We start from the raw sequence: 18,645 nt of genomic DNA on the forward strand, positions 1-18,645 counted from the left end.
AAATGACACCCAAATACAATAGAATCTATTAGATTTTCAATGTTGATTATCTCCTAAGAGCAGGCAGATTCAAATAAATATTTACACATTTCATGATATAGACCCATAAAACAACTTAATATCAAAAATAAAAATATGTAGCCTTTTTCTGAGGTATATCACATGTTTACAGATTTTGCATGATTCTTACAAAGACTACTACTTAAAAGAAAGAAACAATTCACAAAAGTTTCGTCAAAATTAGTGGAAGCATTTTGATTTTTTGTGAAAAGTGTAAATGCTGGACAGATATTGGACTAATAAAAGACTTAATGCCTAGGAAGATGAGGACATAAAAAGTGTTTTTAAGGGGGTACCTAACATCTTCTCCAAAATTTATTTGGCTTGTTTAAATTTCTTGAAATTCTATTCAGTGTTTTACTTTGATAAGAGAAGCCAAATATATAAATCACAAGAAATTTTAAGCACATGCTTCATGGGAATAATTTCAATGGACATACAGTAACTTCAACAATGAAACTTATAATCACTAAGATGCTTTGAGTTTGATATCAGAATATCACAATATAAAATGTTTTGCTGATTTTTACTGATTTATTTCCCTTAGGTGTAGTGTACCCCCTTAAAATAAACTGTTTCTAAGCTTTTACTTACCCTTGACTTCTAATGTAGAATTCTCCTTCCACACATCTATGGTTAATTTTAGACTCATCATACCAAGCAGCCTTTACACACACACTCTTGTTGATATCTTCCTGCTCATATCCATAATCACTACAGAAAGTATGTAATATACAGGTAATTATAAGAAAGTGAGAAATTGAAAGCTGAGCAAAATTTTGTATGCACTAGTAGTCTTTTTTACTACAAAATGTGATGCTGTTAAGTACTTTCTTTGAAGGATTAAGCAATACAACAAAAACTTACATTAACTCAAGAAAATACACCAATTAAAATGTTTTATTATAGAAACATGCTTGGTAAGAAATTGTGAAATACTAAAAAATCCATTAACAATGCTCAAAAAGAGACTGGTTAAAGTTCTGTAGAAAAAAATGCCTTGAACCTTTGTATTTAATTTGAATTTAAAAATGAAATAAATAAACAACACCAAAATATAGATTTCTCATTTTTTTCTAAATTTAAGGGATAGTCAGTTTTCATAGTTCCAAACAAGTTTTTCAACATATTTATCTCAGTTCTACAAGTCTATGATAATTTAATGTTCACAATGCAATCTTTTATAGTTTCATATCAATTCAGAGCTCACAATGTCATTTTTAATTTAACACATTTCTTTACAGTCTCACCATTCATAATCATCAGCTGCACAAAGACACAATGATGTTGGCTGTAGTCTTTTGAAACCTGGGCCATTATAACATCTGGCATTTTGTTTCCTTCTTTGGTATTCAATTGTCTGTCCTAAAATACAGTTTTTGTTATTTGCCTGCAAGTAGAGTATTTAACTATGTTGTGAAATAGATTTTGATTGACACCCCAAAAAAAATTGTTAATAAAGTATTTACTAATGTATGATTGTGCACAAATTGTACTCCAACTGTAACTTCAATGGCTTTTTTTCTGATTTCCCCATTTTATTTTTTCGTTTTTTTGGTTTTTTTTTTACAGAAGCTATCAGTCAGAACTCTTCAGTCTTTCTTGTTACACAAAAGTAAAACGTCGGAAGCACTAGGGGAAAAATCTATACGGAATTTGACCAATCCGATTATAAAATTGTGGTTGAACTTGTTGAATTTTTTACCATTACTTATTTTCTTAGTTCCTCACTATATGCAAAAATTGTTGAAAGAGTTATTGTTCTTTATTTCTAGTGTTATCTAACTAATTTATTAGTGCCACCTGGTGGAATAGAACTACTTTTTAAATTTTTAAGGAAGAAATTCTCCTTTCTGCATTCAAGATTATTTTTTAGTGTAGCGAAAATGGCAAATTTGTTCCGATTGCAAGATATAATAGGAGAATGGATATGGTGAATGTGTAAGAGTTTTATGGAAAAAATCCCTTTATGAAAACTTGCCTTAAATTTCAACTAATCAACACGTATAGTTTTTACACTAATTTATGCATTCCATTTGTGTATTCAATTTCTAGATTTGACACAAAAACCAACAAGAAGTTGCATGTGCTAGCTATACTGTGAAAATACTTATATTCATGGGGTACCAATTTTCATGGATTTTGTGGTTGACTTAAACCACAAAATTATTCCCAACCAAAACATATATTTCTGTTCATTTATACTGTGGGAAATATCAAACTAAGAAATTAAGAATGCACGGACCAACAATTTTTCTGCAATCCATGAAAATTGATACCTACTAATAAAAGTACTTTCACAGTATCCCTACTCAAACAGGAAATTGATAACAGCAACCAAGAACCTTTGTGATTACAACATATGCCCAATCTTTACAAAGCCACATACCAAATTTGAAATCAATCTGTCTAGTAGGAGTTGAGATTTTTGCGCAAAAATTGAATTGAATGACAAAATGTCAGACACACGCAGGAATATAGCCAGGGGTTATAATGTGCTCCAAGAAGCAAGAGGCAAACTGTTATTCTTGAACTTTTGCACTATTAAAGTACAATAAATATGTTGTTCATATAACCCCCTTTAAAATAATTTGTGGTTACAGGACCTGTAGAGTACCCCGTCCGTTTCTTAAAAAAAAAAAATAACCTTATTGACAGGTATCCAGGTAATATAATCATTGTGGTCACACTTTCTGGAGAGAATAGAGGAGAAATCTAGTTTAACCATCTGTCTCCCTGATTTGTCAGCAAACCTTCCATACACACTGAAAACATAAAGAACACATATCATTTGTGTTGAAAAACAGGCACCCTGACCACTACATACAACCAGGTTTTAAAGATGGATTACAGAAACATCAACTCAAGGGATTTTTTAAAATATACATGTATGTCTTAATTAATGAGACTTAGGCACAGACTACAATGAAGCATCACACTTATACATTTTCCTACATTTGTAGTCATTGAAAAAAAGGTCAATAGCTGAAAGGAGCAAGATAGGACAGGTAAACGGTTGTCTATTTAAAAATAATAACAAAGCACAACAGATGAAAATACTGTAAATAATTTTATCTATCCCTTCTTTGTTTAGGAACTGCATATTTTAATTTCAGTTCAATTTAAAATCTACTTTCACTTTCAATTCACTTCCCTGACCCATTTCTGCACACCTATCTGATACCTACTCTGGTTGACTTGAGGTATATTGGTACAAAAATGTATATTATTAGCCTTGAATGTGATGCTCAGTATAACTGCATGTGTTAAAGCAAGTACCTAAGCTGCTTATTTATTCTGAGTGAAACTCAAAGGTCTTAGTGTTAAATGTCTGAAAAATATCTATGCATTGTATTGGATAACTGCATTTTAATCTGATGTTTAAACATATGAGGTATAGAAAGCACATACTTTGAGGAGGACAAACTGACAGAAACAAACAAATATGCCACACTCCACACATTTTAAATTTACAGAGATATGTACCACTTGTATTACTTGTTCAAAAATTAGTTACTGTTAATAAATTCATCATTCAATAAAAAAAAAAAATCACCAAGATTAATTTTTTTGTTGAAAAATGTTCAACATAATTATGTTTGTATATTTGAAAAAAAATGTATACTGTTCTTTATGTGTCACATATGAGTCTTTCTTGCCAATTTTCAGGAAGGGGTGTAGGTGTACCCACAGATGTCTCAGTCAGACACTCATCAAGTCCTATCTGAGAATGAGGGTTGATATACCAGGTTTTAAAGAGACCTCCAACTACATACAGAAAGGGAGCAAATGGTGTACCCATAGATGTCCAAAACAAAGACATTCATCAAGACTATCTGACAATGAGTGTAGATATGCAAGATTCTATAAGGACTCCACCTACATAAAGGAAGGTGCACATTGTGTATTCATGACTATCCCAGTGAAAGACATTCACTAAGATTCCTACATGACAATGAGTGTAGTTATACCAGGTTCCATAAGGACTCCACCTACATACAGAAAGGGGGCACGGGTGTATCCATGACCATCCCTGTGAAAGACATTTATCAAGACTCCTACATGACAATGAATGTAGATATACCAGGTTCTGAAAGTACTCCACCTACATACAGAAAGGGGCACAGGGTGTACCCATGACTATCTTAGTCAAAGACATTCATCAAGACTCCTACCTGACAATGAGTGTAGATATACCAGGTTCTATAAGTACTCCACCTACATACATCTTATTTGGAGAGAATGTGTGTGACTGCCAAGAAGCTCCTTCATCACAGGAAAAACTAAAATGTATACACTGAACATTTAACAGTTTTGAAAAAACTTGTCATAGGAACCAAAAAAATAACTATAAAAACTCTTTTTACACTTCATAACTGTGAACCACGACAATATATTACTATGTGCAATTTCATTTTTTAAGACCAAAGTGCAATTCATAATGTAAACCAGGAAATTTTCATCCAATTTGTTTTCCAATTAATGTACTTTTGTGCCCTTTTAAATTCGTAATCATCTAACAAATAGTACGAAATACACTATGAAGCAAACATTAATAGAATAATTAAGTACCAGTCTAAAAATCAGACAGGAGGTGATTCATGGAAGTCAAAATCCCACTAAATTCAGTTAAATTTCTTGTTCAGAAACAGTTACTGATCACATAACAAATCTTAGTTTTTCATTTGGTTGTTGCGCTTTTGAGATAAAATTAATATAGATTGTACTTGAAATTGGCATTTTGCAAGAGTTATCGTTCTTGATTTTAGAGGGAAATAAATGTATGATTTTCTAAAAAGTGCAAGACTGAATGCAGAAATGATTTTTGTTATGTGAATGTATAGCATATGTAGCCTGAAAAAAAACATTGTTTGGTGGGTTTTTCTACACCATGAATCACTTTACCATAGGCGTGTCTGAATTTTATATGGACTGTAAAATAATTGGAAAGACGTAAATAATCAAAATATGATCATGAGTGCCAAAGAAAGCCTAAACTTTATTTAGCAAGTGCGCACAAAATTTTTCCACGCAAAATTTAAGTCTTAATACGTTCTTGGCACAAGTGATCATATTTTGGTTATTCACAATAACCAATTGATTATCCTATTTATTATATAGATTTCCTCCATTATTCGTTGCTATTTTCAACATAGAATTGGTAACTTCAATTTTGACAAAATTTACATCTTTTATAATCCCTGTTTAGAGTGAATAAAGAAATGAATGAATGAACAATGTTTGTATTTTAATTTAATTTTTGACAACATTTAGATCTTCTGTGAGTAAAATTACCAGTAACTCACTGAACAACGCTTAGATTTTCAATGAGTAAAATTACCAGTAACTCACTGAACAACATTTAGATCTTCTATGAGTAAAATTACCAGTAACTCACTGAACAACATTTAGATCTTCTATGAGTAAAATTACCAGTAACTCACTGAACAACATTGGTAACTTGAGTTCTGTTGTGTTCAATGGCAATAATCGCTCCACCTTGGTCCAGTATATTTACTTTATACCATCCATCAAAAGGTGCCTAAAAATTATAGAAACTCAAAATAAGATCATTTTTAATACTGAATATATCTAACTATAAGTTGCTAGTCTCCACATAGATGTATCAACACCAAGAATTTTTTTTTAAAAGGAAAGAGCTTTATGAATAACTTCTATAAATACCAACGGATGCAAAATTTTTATTCCCTCTTTCCATGAGTTTTATCCAAGCAGTCATGGTTCATGGTTATCAACACTTTATTCCCAAAACGTTGAAGGGATTATCAAGGTAACAAGAAAAAATATTGAATTTTTACCAAAGTCAAAACTAAAAAAAAAAGAATAATTTACTGCTGTAATACCTGTTTCCAGCTGAGACCACCATCTCTGCTTATAAACACATGTGCTTCCTTGGAAACTTTTTCTCCAATATACCCATGGGCAATAATCAACCCTGGGGCTTCAGTTTCCGACACTATATCTGGTATACCAAACATTAGGTTACTGTACCTCATGTGTAAATGTAGATGACAATTCTACAAAAAAAAAAAATCAAAATAAATAATATTGGTATACCAAACATTAGGTTACTGTACCTCATGTGTAAATGTAGATGACAATTCTACAAAAAAAAAATCAAAATAAATAATATCTTCACTGGACAAAACCCTACGATTTTCATTGAGATTAAACATTTTGTTATTCAATTTATTACCTTTTCCTGTAGAATACATCAAATGTTGCCATGATATTGCAACATTATTCTTTTTGGAGAAATAGAAAATGTGTTATGACACAAGAAAAATAGCCATATTTTTGTCGGAGATTGACCCCTGGTAGAATATCAATTATACTTAAAGAAAATACCAGTCTACTTGAAACAATACAATGAATTAACGCTATTCCAAAGTTTCAATATTTCCAATATTTCATTATAATTTAATACATGTATCAGAAGTATCATTGATTCTGATTGGATAACAAATTTCATCCGTCATTTTGTAATGACTGTGATGTAATCAAATTTTTTTTAATGATTTATCCGTTGAAACTTGATACTTAAATAATACAGAATGACTGTTATTTATGTTACAGACCACCAATTCAACCAATGAGCATTTGGAACGTATGCAAAAATAGTCCTACACAGAAATTACCCCTGTTCCTCATAGTGCTGTGAAAAAAGTGCTCATCTTATTTAAAAAGTTTAAACAGTTTCTGAAAGGAAAAACATCTCTGTACATTTTATAGGTGATTTTGCTTCTTGTGATGTGAAGCCTAATCTCCATAATGATTTCTAAATATACCCCTATCTTGTGAAAACACTGGGATTTCCCATGCTATTTATAGACACTTCACTTCTGGTGACCAGTACTGCACTGCAAGTCTGCTAACCCCACATCCCATTCTGAGGATTGTGAGCTGACATATGTAGAATTATGCTGATATATAGTCTTCTGCAGGTTAAAGTTAAGGTAAAGTCCAGAGAAGCCATTGAATATTGTGAAATTAGCATAGAAGCCTATGGGAAGTAGAATTAGTGGTTTCTAGCCTTAAGCTGAGGCCATGGCAAAATGAAAAGTATCTTGGAATAGCTTTAAACTACTTGAAGATCTTGTAAACTTTGCTATGAGAGGAATACACTACAAAAATCCTTCAAAATATGCATTTTTTTTTAAGTTATTGGTCCAAATTATGGAAAATTGGTCTTTTTGGCTGAATTTTATGTCTTATCTTGTGAAAAGTGTAGAAAATTTAGTAAAAATATCAAATATTTAACTTTGAGGGCTATATTTACCTAAATATGGTGGTAATCAGCACTTGAAATCAAGTTTTGTGTAAATTTGAGCAAAAATTTGATTAGAAATGAGGAAAACTCACTTTCATTACTGCAGTTAAGGACATATAAGCATTTTCCTATGGCAATATGGAAAATTCATTTTTGAGTACTTTTTTTGCTTTAGGTGCCCTTTACTTGTCATGTTATATTGTGAAAACACTGTATTTACAAATTTAAAGCCAAAGATGTCACCTTTTGTGAAAATTTAAAGTTTTAGAGTTTTTGATATGTGATCAAGAAAAAGGGGGATGCATGTCAGACATAAAGTTTAAAAAATAGACCAATTTTTCAGAAAATGATTACTTTTAAAGGCTATCTCTTTATTAATATTGTTAAAAAACAAGTTGTGATTGATTTTTTTTATTTGAAAAGTCAGAAAAAGTTCTTTGCAAATATTTAATGCATTTAAGTATGGTAGAATATTGTCACTTTTTTGCTCACACAACTTGGTTACCCTATATTTAAAAATCAAATATTTAAAAAAGTGCTTGTCACATTTCACTGAAACTTTGCAAATGCATTCAGTATGTGTATAGGAAAATACTTGTATAGTTATTTATTTTTTCTAAGACAGAAAGTGACTCTTTAGGTTAAAGACCACCAATTCAACCAATGAGCATTTGGAACGTATGCAAAAATAGTCCTACACAGAAATTACCCCTGTTCCTCATAGTGCTGTGAAAAAAGTTCTCATCTTATTTAAAAAAATTAAACAGTTTCTGAAAGGAAAAACATTTCTGTACATTTTATAGGTGCATTTTGCTTCTTGTGATGTGAAGCCTAATCTCCATAATGATTTCTAAATATACCCCTATCTTGTGAAAACACTGGGATTTCCCATGCTATTCATAGACACTTCACTTCCGGTGGCCAGTACTGCACTGCAAGTCTGCTAACCCCACATCCCATTCTGAGGATTGTGAATTGACATATGTAGAATTATGCTGATATATAGTCTTCTGCAGGTTAAAGTTAAGGTAAAGTCCAGAGAAGCCATTGAATATTGTGAAATTAGCATAGAAGCCTATGGGAAGTGGAATTAGTGGTTTCTAGCCTTTAAATTTTTGGTCTATTCGAAATAACCTCAATGCCCATGGTGCACGCTTGAAAAATAACCTGCTAAGCAGATTGTCTAGTGTGTACCATGTGATTGTTACCAGTGGTCTAGTGTGTACCATGTGATTGTTACCAGTGGTCTAGTGTTTACCATGTGATTGCTACGTCAGTTATTTAGTGTGTACCACATGACTGATGTTATTGCTTCATAGACCGACAAAATATAACAGTCATTCCTTAAATATCCATTCTATTCTCTACTGTTCCTTAAATCTATTCTTACTGTAGAATCGTTGCATAAAAATGTAGATTCAGCAGGAACGTCAATGCGAGACCATGACCCTCCTTTGTCAAATGATATATAAGTTTTCTCTAGAACTTGGCCATCTTCACGATCTACATATTGGTTGGCTATGAATGTACCTTGTACTCCTTTAACCTATAAATTATAGTAAAATTATAGAATTAAAAAAGCCAATGACTTTTTTATTAAAAGTGTGCTTGTTATTATTTGTTCAAATGTGTTTTTTGAATTGTTGAGGGATTTTATACTTTATTACAGAGCTACATTCTCTTAATCACCTGCTACTCTGTTTTAAAAGGATATGGTGAAATCATATTTTGTTTTCATTGAAATTTTGCTGCTGAGATTAATAGTCAGTTATCTATCATTCCATATCTGTTACATGCAAATTTGAGTCAGTGACTGAGTTTAAAAAATTAAATTAGTTTGTGTGCAATAGGGAGGTCTCAAGACCCAAAAGCATGAGATTCAATTACTCTGTAATAATGTTCTAATGAAGAATCAAATCTTAAGTAATCACAAGAATATAAGCAAATGAAAGACTACCAATCAATAGTGTCATCATATTCCTACCTCAACTTTGATAAGCAAAAACCTTAAATACAAGCTAAATTTCCATTCAAATAGAACAAATACTACGCATACTTTTTTTTTCTGGTTGAGGTGCACTTATAGATAGTCGGTCAATTTTTATAAATAGATTATATTACATCACATATAAACAAAAACAGGTGTCAGTACAAATAAGAGTACTAACATTTTTGCAGGTGTTTGAGTAAACATTCAGATATCAGTTTTCTCTATAGGTTTAATAATAGTTTACCAACATCAAAAATGTATCCTTTAATTCTGATTTATAAACATCTTGTGTATATTTTCTAAATCCAGAAAAATGCCATCTAGAATGCTGAGTGTTATTAAAGCTATTACACAGTGAAAATCAAAGCAAAACTCTGAGTAAACCAGAAACCGTTTTAAACCAAAGTTTGTGTAAGACCGTGACCTGTCTAAACCAAAGCCTGTGTAAGTCAGTGATCTTTCTAAGCCAAGCTCAGAATTAAACAAAAACCTGTCTAAGTAAAAGACTGTGTAAAACAGACAACTGTCTGAACAAAAGACTGTGCAAGACAGTGACCTGTCTAAACTAAAGCCTGTGTAAGACAGTGACCTGTCTAAATCAAAGCTTGTGTAAGTCAGTGATATGTCTAAGCCAAGCTCGGAATAAAACAAAAGCCTGTCTAAGTAAAAGACTGTGCAAGACAGCGACCTGTCTAAACCAAAGCCTTTGTCAGTCAGTGACCTGTCTAAACCAAAGCCTGTGTAAGTCAGTGACTGTCTAAACCAAAGCCTGTGTCATGCCTGTGACTGTCAAAACTAAACTCAGAATAAAACAGAAACCTGACTTAACCAAACCATACTTAAATAGGAATCTTAGCAAAACCCTCCATTCTAAACCAGTGAAACACTTGCCTAAGCTGTACAAATACTTAAAACTGAATAGGATTCAGTTTAAGTAGCTGTCTTTGTAAGAATCATGCAAAATCTGCAAAATGTGATACACCTGAAAAAAGGCTACATATTTTTATTTTTGTAATTAAGTTGTTTTATGGGTCTATATTATCAAATGTGTAATTATTCATTCAAATCTGCCTGCTCTTAGGCGATTATAAACACTGAAATTCAAATAGATTCTATTGTATTTGAGTGTCATTTAAAGAGTTACCTCCCTTACTTTTGAATTCTACAATGCATTCTATACAATTTTTATCTCCTATGAGCACGAGTTATATGAAAAACCAAATGTTAAATTCTGTTTACTAAAGCATTTTAAACAAGACATCAAAAATAAAAATATGTAGGCTTTCCAACCATGTATTACATTTTGCATGACTCTTAGCTGGAGTGCTACTTAACAGTTTTCACTGTATAGAAATACCTGATATAAATCTACATCTAACCATGGATCCTCTATCATACTGACAACATTCTGTAGTGCAGGAACATAGAACTGGCCCTTGGTATCAGATAGGTACAGGTTGACCACCATTTCTTTATGGTCTGCAGCTATAAAGACTTGATGTTCACTTGTGTCAACTATGTGGAAATCCTGGAAAATTTAGTAGGAAAAAATTCTTAGTAACAAACTGAGTCAATATGATACTGATGCTGATCTTGGCAGTACTGTAAATGGGAAACTTTAGACGGTTTGGGCTATACAGGGACTGGTCCAGGACTTCAAGTAAGGATGGGGACATAAACAGATTAAAATGCCAAGGGAAGCAAGAGAAGTTGGAGGGGAGATAGAATTTGTGAAAAATCAAGATTTCATGCACACAAAAATTGGAAAAAATGGAAAACCCTTTTGTAAAAAATGAAGCATATTTTCTTTGAAGAATATTATGATACGATAAAATTGCAGTTTTTAAGGGAAATGAAATGATCACAGTAATTGAAAAAAGTGTGAAACATTTCTTATTCAATAAAAATGGCACATACCGTATTCTTCCGTGTATACTACTTTCAACTTTTCTTTGCTCCAGAAGGGAGATGCGCAGTATACACCAAAACAATGAGTTTCTTGATTTTTTTCTGGAGAAATAATTTTCAGGTCCGTAATTTTTGGGAATCAAAGTCATCAACTAAAGACAACATTGAGCCATTGTATTTTTGAGAACAGTTTTATGTGAAATAAACAAGTAAAGTTTTACTGCTATTTAATAGTTGTTTTATCCATCAATGCTGTTTCCTTGCATCTCATAGTTTGATGAAAAACCACGTCTAACTTCTTATTGTTCTCTCAAATCATGTCGTCTAATTGTAACTTCTTCACCTGTGTGCAGTGGAGCATTAAATACACAATCAGGGAGTGCCAATCTGCCCTTGGGCCCACTGTCATTTAATTATCAAATAACAAAAGACCAATTTAAAAGGTGAAACAATTATTACTAATCCTTTAATCCGCTGTTTCCAGATGTCAGATATCAATACTTAACTTGGAAAATTAAAACACCTTTTTTTATAAACGGTTGGACTTGACGCCATTGTTTTAGTGAAATATCTGATTTGTATTCGAACAGGAAATGTAAACATTTGACCCGGCTCAGATCTAATACATCGCTATATATAAACTATTTTAATTAATAAATGGCTTGCAAATGCAGAGAAATATAGAAAATACATTTATTTAAAAGATTAATGATGAAAAGATACACATTTCAGGGAATTTACCGGAATCTTCTCATCTCAATGTGGTCTTCTGCTGGTGATTTTTCCTCGCTTCCCAGTGCACGTTTTACACAGAAACTAACTTTTTTTGCCAATCTCCCTTGCCAAGAAGGGGGTGCGCGGAATACGCAGATGCGTGTAATACATGGAAGAATATGGTACATGTATTTTACCAAATTTTACTTCATTTTACTTTTACTAATGATGAATATGTGTACTAAGCTTCCTGATGATAATAACATTTTTTATCTACTGTGACAATAATTTATAATGGATTTACCTACAAGGGGCTACAGTTTGATGTCTGAACTTACTGTTGGATGCAAATTCATAGGAAAATAAGCTTTTCTGAATGGTCCTCTGTTGTGGGAGACAAATAAGTCACTCGATCTAAGGGTAGACTTCTATAAAAAACAATTCATGTGTTAAATCAGTAAAACATTAAGTACATTCATCCAAGCAATTTCAATAAACTCTAATGAAAGAAAGCAAGAATTCTTTTAGAAGTCAAAATCTGCTTAAATTTGATGCATGAACACACACATAATCTCATATTTGTTTCATTTACACTTTGTAGGAGGGATACATGAATTTTAAAGAGATCAAGAATCACAACTTTTTAATAAACACACAATCCTTTTTTTGTGGTTAGAAAAGATCATCTTTATATTATTAAATTAAGTTTTAAACCTAATATTTTTTTGTGTGTATTATTCAATCAAAGGATGTATTTCAGATGAGTTTTTGAATAAAAACAGTATCAATTTTCAGTGGAATAGGTTTTTACATACTTGTACAAAGACATATTCATCCCTCACAATCATTGAAAGCGGGTCAATGTCACCAATATCATCAGATGTTATGTCATCACAACTGGGAGCAACGCAGGCTAGGTATTTGCTGGGACCAACCACTGAGACGAAAAGAAAATCTCTTAATATGAAAATTTTTTTCTTGTTTTATTATCAAACATCAAATACACCTACATGTATATATACATGTATATGAATACTTTTTTAGAATTATTATTCTTGAAATAAGTTGTATAAAGTTTTAAATGACGCATGGAAGAGTAAAAATACCTGTAAAGTACATAATGCTCAAGTCTTTAAATTTCAGTATTAAGGAGTCCCATGTCCCATGGTTTTACTGTGAAAAGTTGAAAAAACTGAAAATTGAAAAGAAGTATCCTTTCAAAAAAAAATTCATCTTATTCAATTAAAAAAGAAATTTCATCAAAGCAATCATGAGCTGTTGTGTGGGCAGACAGACAGCTGAGTAACATAACACATCAAAAAGACATGTAAAAACTCATGTCTAAGTCACATGCCTATATGAATATTGCCATGCTTTCTCCCTAATCCTGCAAATAAGTAATATTATGTATTTTATTTATGTGTGTTGGTTATTCTTTTGAAAACAGAACTTTATAAATAGTTCTGATTATGAAATTGTGGCAAAAATCAAATTTTATTAAACCATGAGAATAATTCGCTAACTTACTATGACGATCTTGTACTTCCATGTGTACAGTCAAATTATGTTTATCTACATTTTCAACAGCCCTGTATAAAAATAAATAACATATTGTATATTTAACAAATCAAACAATATAATCAAAATTGAGTTTACCTACAGGTATACATTGTAATTATGTGAAAACTGAACTCATGAGAGCTAGCCCATGAGAGTTAGATTTAATTTTACATTATGTATCAAGTAATACATGTATTAAAGTTGAAACTGAGCTTACTTGTCATTTTCTTCGTTTGTGGTGCTTTGAATTCAACCGTGAAATTTTCATTAAAATGAAAATAAAAAAAAAATATGATGTTGACAGTGGACAAAAAAATAGCTTCCATACATATCTGACCCAGATACATGATGGATAGATGAATATAATTTTGACATATATCAGTAGACAGAAATTTTAACAAGCTGGGGGTGAAGGAAACAGCTGAACAGATGAATAATTGTATTTTGTAACTCTCACTCAAACCAAGCATTATTTACACTCTAGAAGAGACTTGACATTAGACAATGATGGAATTATATGATTTTGATAGATCGTTTGAATGCTTGAATGCAAACATGTTACATGGTATCTTCTTACAGCACTTACAATGATGATATTCATGGGATAGATTTCATCTTATCCTTGTTTAAATGACATGATATGAAATCGAACTAGTAGATTTAAACTTTTTTTTAGACAATGCAGGTGTTAATTTAAATTAACTAAATTAATTTAAATCTATGTCAGGAAGAAAATTTAAAATCTCCTTATTCAATTTGTCCAATAAACAACATAAGACAGTTCATCCAGTGATTGTTATCTAATCTAGGTAGAATTAATTGTTCTATGAACATCTTCGTTTTATGTGCTGTAACATTGTGTTGCAACTACATCATTTTCAATATGACATATTACCAGTAGTATCTGTGAGAAACAGCTTCATGTAACAAAGTCCATGTTTTCCCAAAATCGCCACTGGAATACAACTGAAACAAAGCAAGAAATACATGCCAGTTAAATCTTAGGCAGTTTTGCATTTGAAGGAGAAGTCCATATCAATAACTCAGCCAATGCCCATTAATGACCCAGCTTCAACTCAACTTCAGTATTTGATACAAACTGAATCCTCAAACATGTAGTTGTTGCCCAAGCCAAAAATTCAAACCCCAAAATACAGCACACTTTTATAGAGATTATGTCAAAATATAAAGTGCCTGTGACATGTAGTTGCATAGAAAATGGTTTTAAACAAAAGTGTGGTGGGCAGATAGATGAACAGACAGACAGACAAAGGAAAAGCAGTACACCCGCTCCAAAAAAGGAAAGTAATAATAATTCTTTATATGATATACATGTATCTATCAATAGAACAACCAGTGCTGAAAGCATACTACTTACATGTATATCATCACCCGATGAAGCAAGTTTGAGGTGACTCATTCTGGTTCCAAAATGACATGCCAAATACTGGCAAAGCCTCAGACCTGGTTTCTATCATACCCTGACCTAACCAGTTTCAGTGAATTTCATGTTCCAGCTAGAAGTATGGGTGTATTCTTTTCAATATCTATGTCTATAGTCTATAGAACAAAGAACATTCCCCCTTCAACTTGGACTGTGAACTGGAACATGTGAACCTAGCCATACTAACAGTTAGATTACTTCCCCTTGAAAGTATAAGCCAATATCAGTCTCCCTTAACACATATCTATATACACTGTATGACATTAAAGCTTCATACAAAGTTTCATCAAATCCATTAAATAGTTACATGTACATTAGGACTAGGGCTTAAAAATTCAAAATATCAAAGTTCCTTTCAGTTGGATTATCTCCCTTTTCATCCAAAAAATTAGGAAATCTTATTTCATATACATATGCATCTCAACTTGCCTAATCTTTATAAAGGCTTTATTTAAACAGGAAGTTGCAGTTATAAGCTACATCAACAGACAGACAGACAGACAGACAGAAGGACACACATGTGAGTGGACAAAGTTACTCCTATGAAACTCTGCTGTCATATACTTAGACAAGGTTTCAAAATAGACTATGTCCTTGAATAAGTTGACTGAAACCATTAGCTGGCTTAAAAAGGTAATTAGGATGTTCATCCTTCACCCTTATATAGAATAACTTTAATATATATTCAGGAATACTTCACAAGAACGCTTTGTTGAGGCTAGAATAATCCCTAGATACAGGTTATTTCTTTCCCCTTTGGTTGGGAGGTTCAAACTTTGCTTATGAATATAAAGTGAAAATATACTTCTAACTTATTTTTTTCTTGGCTTAAACACCTGATTTATGTAATGTCAACTTGAATGCCAAATTCAACAACTGTTTTGAAATTTCTGTCAAGTCATGAAGTGCAGGCAATTTATTACCGACCACTGAAAAGGTACATGTTCAGATGACAAGTATGCCTCATGAAGGTAACCTTGTCTAGATTAATTTCTCTCTTACCAAAAATATTTAAAAAATTATTATTTATTTATGTAATTTTGAACTGATTAGAAAATGTATTATATATATGCCACCATACCTCAGTATCCTGATTTTGTACAGTTTGAAACTTTATTGAAAAGCAGTCATATATGAGTTCCTTACTGTAACTGTATCAAAAACATGAGAGTGTCGTTAAAATTTTTAGTTTAAAATAAAGTGATTGTCATATATCACTTTCTAAAATTTGTTTTTTGTTTAAACTAAAACTGGGGGAGGGGGAGGGGAAATATCTTTTAAATACATTTTTTCATGCATCAAAGTACAGGTACCTTATAATTAAATGCTATTTAGGCCCAAATTTAACATTATTACATGGTAAAGGTAACATGAAAATAACTTTAAAAGATGGTAATGCAAGTTTTTGCAATAGCTGCTATGTGACAAAAATTTGACAGATGACTATTTCAAAAATCTTGGGTTTTTGTTTTAATATTACTTTCAGAATCAAGAAAGCTGAAATCTAATTGCCTGATAAGTAATGTCATCTTAACTGAAAGTACAATGGAGTGTGGTTAGTTTCAGCATGCACTGACTGTATGGAACAAATAATTTGACAACTGACATAAGTATCAATGATTGGGATTAGATTGCTCATGAGCTATTCAATGTATTAAAGCTGAAATGTCACATAAAAGTATACTTTTACAAAGAATTCTGACGAAATGGCCCCCTGAAAATCTAAATTTCATTAAAACTGACACCTCTCAGAACTTATATCCAAGTCACTGTTATAGATATATATTTAGACTGTTTACCGATAAATCAATAACAGTAAATCCCAGAATCCATTGGCTGTCAGTAGGGTGTAAGAGTAGACTATCTGGTTCAAACGGTGTACTCGATGCCGTCCATGTAATACCTTCATCCTCTGTATAATACACCTTCTTATTAGCTATGTCTGTTAATATCAACTGAAATTAATATACATTTTGTACATTTGTGTATGATCTGTGGTTGCATTTAAGTAATTATGAATGTTCAAAATGTACATAACTCTGCACCAATTTACTATCAGCTTGAAATTGTGTGGTCCCACAAAGCTGAGGAACTTCTATTAAGAATTTTTTTATCACTGTAAATGCAAATTTTTTCCAAGTTAAATCATTAGTTTTTAAAGAGGTTCTCTAACACCTTAATCACACCGACAATTCAAACTGAGAAAGGGGTGATAATAAAGCATTAACCTTTGTAGACTTAAAAATGATTTAGGCAGGGCCCAGGATTTAAGGTTGGAGATGTAAACAGAATTGAAGGTTGAGTGAAGCATGGCAAGAATTTTCTGATTTTTTTTTTTTTTTTTTGGGGGGGGGCCTTGAATTTGTGAAAAAAGTAACAAAAACAAAAACAAACAAAAAACAAACAAAAAATAAGTTTTAAGAGGGTGTATATCCAGCACATCTTTCTTTGGATCCATGCCTGTTTGATTTTTATGGATTTAACAAAAAAACATTCTAAGACAGAGAAATGTTTGCATAAAATTCTTCTCTCATTATAAGTCAGTCAATTTTATCCTACCTAATTCTACATTGTATACAGCACACTTAAGGTTAATTTAATACAGCAATGTCCATCTGGTAATGCACAGAATATTTAACTGCATTGAGATGTCATAAAAACATGCCTTTTATTTACCACAGAGTGTTAACCAATGACATTTGAACAAACATAATTACTAAACTGTCTGTACTAATAGGATATGTAAGTCTCGTTCTGGTTTTCTTTACTGGAATTTCCGACGTAGAACGTATTGAAAACCGAAGACCAGTCTGCATATAATTGTTTACTTTCGGGTACTCGTAACGCTGTATAACAATGCAAAATCTTCTATGTTTTTTCTTAATACAATTATCATGTAGAAACAGATATTGTCATTTTTATCGATATCTTTTTACACAAAAAGATGTTTTGCCCTTAACACTGAACTCAACGCTCTCTAAATGATTTATCTCCAAGCTTTTGATTGGTAGACTAGGACCCATTCTTATGGTCATGGGGTCACATGACAAGACTTACATACCCTATTATAATGATGGCATATTGTGAATCACATAACAAAATATATGTTAAAGGTACAAGCAAATGAAGGTGACATTTTACTGCACTACTGATTTTAACTGTCGATCTTTTATTATTATTGTGGGGGTGGCCGAACACACAACTCATGCCTTAAAAGTAAGAAAGAAAATGTTTATCAATTACAAAGTACATGTTTTAAATGGCCCCTAATATCCTAACCAGGAGTTTTAATTAGAGGTGGTCTGAGATCTGACCTATGACTTTATAAATACATTAACAGTTACGTGGGCCCTGGACCTTCAAACTTTATTTAGGGCTTTAGGTTGGCCTCCAGCGGACCATTGATTTAAAACTTGGAATGGTCCAGGACCTTTCCTGCTAATGACTATTGAAAGTAAATTTGAATCTATGCTAACGTTGTGAACTCTAATAGCATGAATTAAGAAAAAAGGTTGAAAACAAAAAGCTAATAAAACTACATGTACTTTGTAGTAGATATACAATTTCATTCTACCTTTTAACGCATGAGTTGTATGTTGGGCCGCCCCCATAAAAAGCTAATAAAACTAAGTGGTTGGTATATATACATGTATTGAAGACCTTTAACACTAATATTTT

The 18,645-nt window shown here is 32.0% G+C and overlaps 1 protein-coding gene across 1 annotated transcript in view; it reads right to left on the minus strand.

Annotated features, from left to right (window-relative positions):
- LOC148621088 (VPS10 domain-containing receptor SorCS3-like) overlaps positions 1–18,645 on the minus strand; it is a 51,358-nt gene that overhangs the window by 19,682 nt on the left and 13,031 nt on the right. Inside the window, exons 4-16 of the mRNA XM_088575128.1 lie at positions 16,767–16,922; positions 14,419–14,489; positions 13,491–13,552; positions 12,779–12,900; positions 12,302–12,391; positions 10,699–10,869; positions 8,742–8,897; positions 5,925–6,098; positions 5,505–5,602; positions 4,236–4,343; positions 2,708–2,825; positions 1,311–1,450; positions 655–774 (exon numbers count right to left, since the gene is read on the minus strand). Coding sequence (XP_088431254.1) covers positions 655–774; positions 1,311–1,450; positions 2,708–2,825; positions 4,236–4,343; positions 5,505–5,602; positions 5,925–6,098; positions 8,742–8,897; positions 10,699–10,869; positions 12,302–12,391; positions 12,779–12,900; positions 13,491–13,552; positions 14,419–14,489; positions 16,767–16,922 — 1,586 coding nt within the window. The remainder of the gene's footprint in view (positions 1–654; positions 775–1,310; positions 1,451–2,707; positions 2,826–4,235; positions 4,344–5,504; positions 5,603–5,924; positions 6,099–8,741; positions 8,898–10,698; positions 10,870–12,301; positions 12,392–12,778; positions 12,901–13,490; positions 13,553–14,418; positions 14,490–16,766; positions 16,923–18,645) is intronic.

Source organism: Perna viridis, chromosome 3 (assembly GCF_037379345.1).
Source record: "Perna viridis isolate PV_CMFRI_1.1 ecotype Kerala chromosome 3, ASM3737934v1, whole genome shotgun sequence".
NCBI classification, from domain to species: Eukaryota; Metazoa; Mollusca; class Bivalvia; order Mytilida; family Mytilidae; genus Perna; species Perna viridis.